The following is a 9,719-nucleotide window of genomic DNA, read 5'->3' on the forward strand; positions in this document are numbered from 1 at the left end:
CTCACTATTTTTGGGAAGTGTTTCATGGTACGAACAAAGAGAGGACCTCAGAGAAAAAAAACAAAAAAACACAATCTTAATAGAGAATTTAGACTTTAAAGAATTTACAGGTTTTGTACAAATGGGGAAAATTCACGACCACTGTTACCTCCCAAGAAGTGGTCGACCTACAAAGTTCACGCCAAAAGCAAGACGTTTGACAGTTGTTGGGGTCACAAAGTAACCAAGGGTAACTTCTAAGCATGTGAAAGACCCATGCTAATGTGATGTTCATGAATCCAACCGTCTGTGAGGAGAAAGCCACTTCTCTCCAAAAAAGAACACACAGACAAGCCAGAAGGCTGTTGGAATAAGATTTATGAATAAACGAGACCAAGAAAAAGATCTTTTGGCTCAAATGAGAAGCGTTACGTCTGGAAAACAACAACAACAAAAAAAACAACAACAACCGTATCCCATCTGTGAAACATGGTGGTGGTAGCATCAAGGTCTGGGCCTGTTTGGCTGCATCCGTCATTACTGATGGAACAATGAACTCTGAATTACACCAGCGAAAATGTCAAGACATCTGTCCGTGAACTGAATCTCAAGAGAAAGTGGGTCAAGCAGAAAGACAACAACCTCAAACAGCACAAGTGGTTCTACCAGAGAAGAAAGAAGAATAAAGTTAATGTTTTGGAATGGCCAAGTCAAAGTTCTGACCTTAATCCAATAGAAATGCTATGGAAGGACCTGAAGCGAGAAGTTCACGTGAGGAAACCCACATCTCCTAGTTTAAACCGTTCTGTATGGAGGAGTGGAAGTTGATGAACTGTTAGCATAGACGGGGTCACAGCAGAGACCCAAAGCAAAGGTTTACATACAGTTGAAACCAGAACTTTACATACACTGCATAAAAAGATATAACCTTTTGTTTTTTCTTTCACTATCTGACATTAAATCAGACTTTTCCTGTTTTAGGTCAGTTAGGATGACAAAAATTATTTCTATTTGCTAAATGCCAGAATAATGAGAACTTTTTACGACCTTCTTCAAAGTCAGAAGTTTCTTTTTAAACAGTTTGTGTAAACTTCTGGTTTCAACTGTACTTTTGCCACTCATGTTTGCGTCTCATCCGTTTAATTTAGTTCTCTTTATCTACTTATACGACTTGTATGAAAATCTGATGATGTTTTAGTCATATTTTTGCAAAAACATGTAAAATTCTAAACTTTCAAGCACCACTGCACTTTCGGATTTGGTCGTAACACTTTACAGTCCTTGTCTTTAAACCTGCATAAATAGATTTTCTTTGGCCACAGCTTTAATCATCAGTCATCAATTATCATCATGAGATCCTATCCCGTGGACAAAGAGCAACATTTGCATCATCTCGGAGTTGTGTCTAATTACAGAAAGCTGTTTGACTATCTTTCCCAGCTAATTGCTAACTTTGTACGTGGACCGGTGCCAGGCAGAGAGCGTAGCAAGTAGCTGAAAACAGCTGCATGCTGGAAATGGGCTTCATGTGGCCATCATTTGTGGGGTCACAAAACTAAAACAATGAAGTGCAAGCAGCTTAAAAGCTCTGCAGAGCTGAACTGGAACTGAAGAGTCAGGTGATGATTTTTATGTGGGTTTGTCACCGCCAGCGAATCCTTTCACGTACCGACAAGTGCGGCTTTAATTAGCATCATGGCAGATGAGTAGACCTATTAACCTTCTACACAAAAATTCTATTATTGTGGAGGACCACTCGGTTCGACAAGTAAATGTGCTCATGTGCATGTGTGCGCCATTTGATCCACCTTCTTCTCCAGCACGATGAAAGCTTCACACCGACCTACAGTAACAGCGGCTGCTTGTTGCTGAAGGACCTCTCAATCTTTCGGTTTTTGCAAAAATGCTGTGAGGTGTGCAGTCTCACACAAGCATGCGACCGAATGAAAACACCTACACTCACACACACACACATAGCGGAGGCCCCAGGGTTTGGCATCCAGCTGAGTGTGTGTTTTTAAGGTCATCACTTAAAAGATGATTCAGCCTAATCTCCTGATCCCTCTGGCCTCCCACTATCTCTCTCATTTCCTCATCCGGCTCTTTCTCTCCCTTTTCTCGCTTTGCCCCTTGGCTACCATCACCTCCTTTATCTCTTTTCTATCCCCGAGCTTGCTTTTACTATCTCTGCATCCCTCTACCTTGCTCTCTTCCCCCTCCTCTATCTCTGTCTCCCTCGCCGCTTCGGTCTTCATTTCACTCTTGCTCAATATTCTCGTTTTTTTTAAATGTATTTTTTTATTTTTTATATCAGTCCTTATCTATCACACACAGGCCGAAGGGAGGAGAGAGGCTTAGGGAACGGGAGAGGTCCGGATGCTGCACATCGTGATTGGCGTGGACACCATAGGAAGAAGCCTCAAACATGTTCCTTTGCCTCCGACCACTGTAGCTCAGGCAACATCTACACCAGTGTGTTTTAAAATCGCCGTCTACACCAACATTTTACAACTATTTCAGAAATAACATCCATCCACGCCAATGTACCTAAAAAAACACATATCACACGAGCATTTAAAGACACAGATGTGCTTGATTGCCTTTCCAAAAATGTTAATTTTCAGTACCTTAAAACTGCATTTGTGTGTGGACAAAAGGCCAAAACGCACAGAAAAAGCTGTGTTTTGTTAAAACACAGCTTGTGTACATGTGGACAAGGCCTCAGACTTTTGAAAATTCACTCATTTTTGTTTATCCTGTTGTGCTTTTTTGCAGTAAACTTGAGTAACCTCCCAGTGTGGATTTGTCAGTATAAACCTGTATTTACATGTTACACATAAAGCTTATGAGTAGATGTCCCTATTGAGTTTTTTTGCCCGTTGATCCCATTTGAGTCATTTAATATTTAGTATCTGCTGATATCAAGTCTTGATCTAATACTGTTTTCCTAGATTATACATGTCTCTATTCCTCTGGGTGAATACGAGCTACTCCCGCTGTTCTATTCTCTTCATTACTTCTGTTTTCCAGTGCTGTCAGAATCTCTTTATTCTCAGTATCAGCTCTTGTCCTGTCATCTATCTGCCCATGTTTTCCAAGCATGTCGGCCCCAAGAACCCTTTCTTTAAATTTATTGTAATTCTTTCACTCTCCATCTCACACCGGTCATCATGTATCCCTACTCGTCTTCTTTTCCAACTCATTCAGAGCGTCTTAAACAGTCTCCATCAGTTGTCTGTTAACTTTATCCGCCATCTGGAGCTCTCCTCAGTGATGTCGCTCCATAGCCTACAAATACTTGAATGTAGCACATTTCTGCAACTCATTTTGTTCTTTGCTTCCGAAAGATCTCTTTGAATTGAAATAACCCAAAGCAGATAAGAGTAAACTAGGCAGGGAGGAGTTTTAGTAAGCTTGTACTAGTTTGTGGTAAATGTGTGCTACATGCTCTGCATTTCCATGTGCTACAAAACCACCTTGTGACTAAAGCTACTTTATATAGCTTTTTTTGTTAAATTGTGCATTAATAAAGACTCCTGCTGTTGAATGGATAAACACTAACAGTGTGAGCAGTACAAATTATAAGTGTAAGCAAATATTCTCCTCAATGTCGTCTTTTGTTTGTGCTTTACTGTGTTCTGCTGTCATAACCTTTCTGGTAGGTGTGGGACAATGAAATGCAACCGTTCAAGTTTTTGATCATTTTTTATAGAAGGTAAATACACACTGTTCACACAACTAACACATTATGTTTTAACCTGATGTGGCAGATTGTTAACTATTGTACAAATCCATCAGTTATAAAGCCAGCTTAGCATCTGATGTGTCTCTGAACCTGAGTGAGTCAGCACACTTTTTCCTCTCTTTTTTTTGCTGACTGTTGTTTTTGACCAAACTAACTTCTAGTGGAGAATATCTGACTGTTCGGCTCCATTAAATGTGCTCAACAGCTAGTTTCTAACTCCTTGGTGGCAGGTAATGTGCATTTGACTTTTCAGAGCTTATTTTGTTGAAGAAGGGAACCTGCTGCCAAAAATGAACTAAAAGATGCAATAAAACTCAGAGTCGGGTGTTAATTCCTTGTCAAATTCTCCCTGCAAATAACATAGTTCACATGCAGCTAATCATGTCCTAACTCAGTTGTGGATTGCATAACGTCTGTGTGTCAAGGTTTCAGTTTGGAAGTGTTGCTTCAGTCTCCCGGCTGTCCTGAGGTCTCGTCCAGGTGGGGCCGACCTCAACACACCTCTATATCTGCAGCTGCAGAGAGCTGCCTGCTCTGAAGCCATGAATCAATTTAGCTGTCTCAGCACATCTAAGCGCAGCACCACATTCTCTAAACACACCGTCTCCCTGCTCCTCCCGAAACTGCTCGTGACACCTGGAGATAGAAGAAAAGCTGCAGCAGGAAAGTTCATTTCGTGTCCGGGGGTGTGAATGCGGTGGTAGCCCAAAGCGTGGAGACAAATTGTGTGGGGTTTGTCTTTTGGAAGCACTAACACACACGACCCCATTCTCTCTGTCTCCTCTATCAGCAGACCTCAGCTGTGTCTAAAGGATGAGAGTTGGAAAAACACCAGGGACTCCTGTGGCTACCTGCTGTTTCCGTAGAAACACAGCCTGCACGGCAGCTCTACCTCAACACAGCTGGAAGTTTGTTTGTGCATGTTTGTGTGTGTGTGTGTGGCTCTCTCAGCTGCCTACTGTAACAGCCATTAGCTTTTTTTTTTTTTGCAATCTACGAGATCCATTTACACAAAATGAGTGAATGGGCTTTGGGAAAACTGCGTGTGTGGGATTCAAGATAGAGTGTGGTGACTGGAAGCGGGACTGTTGGAAGAGATGCATAAATAATGCGTGGGTGACGAGCATTGTTTTCTGACTCACAGCTAAATACCAAGACAGTCCATCTGCTCCTCCAGGTGGATATTTAACTCTCTGAACTCTGCGCTGCTCACTTTTCACATTTCATGTCACGTTTTATGCAATTGAAAACAGTTGTCTGTATGTGTTAAGATGTTACCCACACAGTAAATACCTGAGTATAAACTGATAAAGGAGTGTGGGTGCATTGATGCTGTTAAATATGATCAACATGTTTTTGGCACTACAGTTCCCATCATGCTTTACACATAAAAGGAAGGATGCATTCCAATATCCATACTACCACACTATATAATATACCAGAAAAAGATGTAGTGTGTCCCAGTGCATAGTCTATCAAATGTAGCGTGCCAAAAATACTCACATATGGCATTTTGCAGTGTGCAACCCATTCTGACCCACAATCCTCTGCACAGTTACATTACATAAGTCACGGTGTCTTGGGTGAGTATAAACAAGCTTAAGCCACCGAGAACTCACAGACAGATGGCAGATCACTTGCAACAACGGACTGTCACAGTCAAAATTTGAGGCGCAATTTATGTTGCAAGTAGTATGTCCCAATCGTATATGTAGTGCAAGAAACAGTACGAACTTTGTAAAGGCAGCTGTAAGTATGGGATCAAAGTAAGAAGAAAAAGTTTGCAATTTGGAAGGCAGCCAAAGTGGAATGTTGCCATAAAAAGTGTGTTTCCACGACAGGAACAGGAAGCTGTTGAGGAGTTCTGTTGGTACCTCTACCTGTGTGGAACCAGCCAACAAGTCAAAAACTTTCTAAAAGTTCATGAACTTTAGGGTGGTGCTTTCACTTCTTAATCATCACGAATTGGTCAGTTGCACTAACCTTTTCTACACTTTTCTTCTGTAAAACAACACAAGAAAGTCCAAGAGATTTTGTGAAAGCTGTCATTGATTTTGCTTAGTCTCTTGCAAAAAAGATTAATTGCCTAATTTTTGCAGGGCTTCTGATTGTGGTAGAACCACAGATTGATTAACTGATGAATCTGTCTTTAAGTTAAAACAAATGGCTGAAGGAAACTTTAGTTCCTTAAAAGGTTCCCAGATTTTCGTTTCCGATATTAAAAATTTGAGGGACTTTGGTGAAAACGCAACTCAAATTAGTGAGTTAGCTGCTGTCTACACTTGAGCTTTTTATGGTTTGTGTTTCTTTTTGGCAAATCTGTATGAAGTTATACGGAATTACCTGGTAAGAGCTCACATGGACTGATAATAGGCCCTGTTCAAGCCTGGTGTTAGCACATGTCTTTGGTGATCTGATCATTGTTGACAAGTTCAAAGTACATTCATTGTGATCAGATCTCATTTTCCAGCTTCAATTGCAAAAAAAAACCCAAAACATGTACATCATTTCAGTTTGCTACAACCAAATGCGCTATTATTTGTAGTCACAAAGATGACTTCTTCAAGCCCCAGGATCAGATTGAAGTTGGTCAACATGTCTTTAAGCAGGTCAGTGTCTTTACTGCTCTGGACATGGATGCCAAGATACGTACGATCTATACGTTTCTGGATACCCAGTGAAGTTTGAGAAGTCTCTTGGAGTTAATAACACCCTGGATATCGAGAATATCCTGTAGTCTGACCACAAAGAGGAGAAGACTCCTTATTGTGGAGGGTATTCTGCTTTACATGTACAGACATCTCACTGACATGCTGAACCAATGTTACTTAATTTCCAATCCAAATAAAGAATGCAAAAAGAGTAGGTGCTCTAGCAACAACAAGGTATCAGACTTCCCCGGCCGTTATGATTGCTGTGTCAGGCCCATGTACTTGAAACACAAGAACATGGTTGGCCCATGATTAAGTACACAAATGCAGAATGTAAAAATAGGAGAATATGGCCACATGCAGAATGCCAGAACACCTCAGAATGTGAATGCATCTCGGGTTCATTCATACCTGTACTCAGAACTATCCACTTGTCTTTCAAATGCAAAACACGCATGTCAATGCCCGGTGTGAACAGGGCCACAGATGTACAGACAATCATCACAACCAATACTAATTTTAAGAGGGAAATTAGTCTAAAATGTGAGACAGATTATTTAAACACATTTCTAAATGTGTATACAGATATGCTGACTGGAAAATGGAACCACACTAGCTCTTAAAAAAATAACACGCACTTCAATTTTACTGAGTTTACAATCCAAGAAGATGTAAACTTCTTGGCAAAAAATACGTAAGCTAAACCTAAGGAATAAACTGCATGAGACTTTGTGAAAACACAGCAAAATGTGGTTTCTTCGTAAACTAACGTACATTGTCCTTATATTGAAGGACTGTGCAGGAAAAATTCCAGGTCTTGTGCCTTATTTACAGAAATATAGCTTTTTGCTGCAGCTCAGGACCAAGCAGCAAGCAAAGTCACCTACATTATATATTCCTTTTGTACGCTCACAAACACGACACACAGTATACACTTGTTGATATGCAGGCGTACACACACCTGCAGGTAGTGGAAGGTCCTCTCCTTCATCTTGCTCTCGATGGGCACCAAGGCTTTGTCATAGCCTCCTCCTCCCCTGGTGGAAGGATACACCTCTCGGGCCTGACTCACTGTCATGGCTGACCAGGTGCTCCTCTTCAGGGAATGACCATGGTGTCCATGGTGCCCATGATGTCCATGGTGTCCTCCTCCCTCACTCCCAGCCAGAGCCATTGTGGTACAGGCCACGCACTCCCCAGATCCTGGCCCTCCGCCTCGCTCCTTGGGCTTCTTCATAGTGAGCTCCTGAATAGCAGCATCCAGGCTCTCGTGCCCACTGGGATACCCCCGTCGACCCCCGCTGACAAGGAAGCTGCTGTCGCTGTCCAGGTTGTCATCAGAGCTCCACCAGCCTGCCGTCCTGCTGCGATGGCGTCTGCCCGACTCATGGCGAGAGTCTCCACTCTTGCTACGCTCTCGAGACTTGCTCCTCCTGGTAGAGCGAGACTGGTGGCCTGAGTATTGGCCCTCCTCCCCTCCACTCCTGTGGCCTCCCCCTCTCTCACCACGGTAGTCCCCGCCTCCCCTTGTGCCGTTGTACTCCCGTTTGGACGGTGCCTCCAGGGAATGGGACTTGGCGAAGAGGCGCTGCACCGAGTTGACCAGGTGACGGATGCGGGATGGGCTCTCGCTGCGCTGCTCAGCACCCCCGCTGGCTGTGCGCTGGTACTGCAGTGTGTGGAAGCCGTCGGGGTGGAAGGGCACCTGCTTCTCAAACTGATCCATCAGGTTTGGGGGAATCCGGTGCATCTTTCCTCCGTGGCCCGAGGATAGGCACTCTTCGCAAGAGTCAAATGACTGGAGAGGTGGGTGCTGGCTGGGGTGGGAGCGAGGGAAGGTGCCCCCTCCAGAGTGGCTGTGGGAATGCGAGTGGGAGTGTGAGTGGTGCCTCTCCAGCGCCAGAGCCTCAGCTGGACCTCCTGGAGGGTAATAATGGCCATCGCTGTGACCCTGGTAGTACTCTCTGCCCGGGCCGTCGCAGTCCTCAGGCATGCAGTGGCAGGGGCCTCCTCCGCCACCACCGGAGGAGTGCTGAGACATGCTACGGCTGACATGGTACCCTTTCATAGGCGCCGGGGCGTGGTGGGCCGTCCGGGCCGAAAGGGGGCGCTGTGGGCGTGACAGGGCTGCACCGGTCTCACCTGGAGGTAAAAAAAAATAAACAAGAAAAAAAAAAAAAAGTCAATCATTTAGGTGTTATGAACAGGCAGTATTCATCAAAAAAAAAAAAAATCAACCTTATCAAATAATTGAATCTCGTGCTCAGTAATCAGTCATTTGTTACTGTCTTACACAGAATAACTGTGAAATAATGAGGTAGTGCTGCAGATCACAGCTGACTATTTTTATGTTGCCTCAACAGCAGCTCAAACTTCAGGCTTTCTAGAACAGACGAACTCTGCACAGGAACTTAGCTTGCACAGCGGTAATCCTTCAAAAATATGATATCGAATGAGTACAGGTCTAAACTGTTTTGCACTGCATATAAGGCACAAATGTGGGAGGTGCAGTGGAGTGAAATTCATGGTATGACTTACAAATGGATCACAACAGAAAGAAATAGATTTTGCTGATTGATGTCCAGACTGTTTTCTCTCTTCTATCAAGTGGCCTCATAAATTGAAAGCGAAGATGTTTTTTTTTTTTGTTTGTTTTTTGGTTTTCTGATTAACATTTTTATTGATGTTACACTTCAGTTTTTACCCAACCAAAAACAAACAGAGCAATGGTGAGCATTCATCCTGAGGGCTGCAATAAGCGGCCACAGACAGCTTTCTGCTTCTCATTCATCTCAAGGGCTGCTGCGCTGATAAATCAAGACTATAAGCCTTTCTTTTTCTCGACGTGTCTCTTCAGTTTCTATCATTTAGCGCCTCCTGCTCTTCTCTGCTATTTACATTTGTCGGCCCAGCATCTCTTGTTTTCTGTCTCTTTCTCCATCCAGGCCCGCAGGGCGTCTGTTCTCATGATTTACGGCCGAGGAAAACTGCGCGATTATCGATCACCGGCATCTTAATGCAGAAGAGATAGATAGAACGCGGTGGAAAGCATCCAATGCATATTCATAAACGCTCGTGTGATCCATTACAGACAGATTTCACTGTTTGAGCACCAAGGAACCAATAATGCGATTCACAATATCCAGGTGACCATACAAAAACCAACTGCCTCAAAGGGATAAAAGAGCAGAAGACGATGGGATCCTCCACATAAAACAAATGCAGGAAATGAAATCAATACACCTTGTCAAGCTGCAGTAAGACTGTGGCACAATGTAAACCTTATCACCAGCACTCTCTGGTTGCTGTAAGTAAAAGTAAACAGAATGGAAACAGGCTAAAAG

General features: G+C 43.3%; 1 protein-coding gene across 1 annotated transcript in view; it reads right to left on the reverse strand.

Moving 5' to 3' along the window:
* The window catches only part of dlgap3 (discs, large (Drosophila) homolog-associated protein 3), a gene marked incomplete at its 3' end in the record, with an annotated part of 17,439 nt that extends 8,996 nt beyond the window's left edge, over nucleotides 1-8,443 (reverse strand). Inside the window, exon 1 of the mRNA XM_008295095.1 lies at nucleotides 7,302-8,443. Coding sequence (XP_008293317.1) covers nucleotides 7,302-8,443 — 1,142 coding nt within the window. The remainder of the gene's footprint in view (nucleotides 1-7,301) is intronic.
* Between the last annotated feature and the right edge of the window lie 1,276 nt (nucleotides 8,444-9,719).

Source organism: Stegastes partitus, unplaced genomic scaffold (genome assembly GCF_000690725.1).
Source record: "Stegastes partitus isolate 25-593 unplaced genomic scaffold, Stegastes_partitus-1.0.2 Scaffold1019, whole genome shotgun sequence".
NCBI classification, from domain to species: Eukaryota; Metazoa; Chordata; class Actinopteri; family Pomacentridae; genus Stegastes; species Stegastes partitus.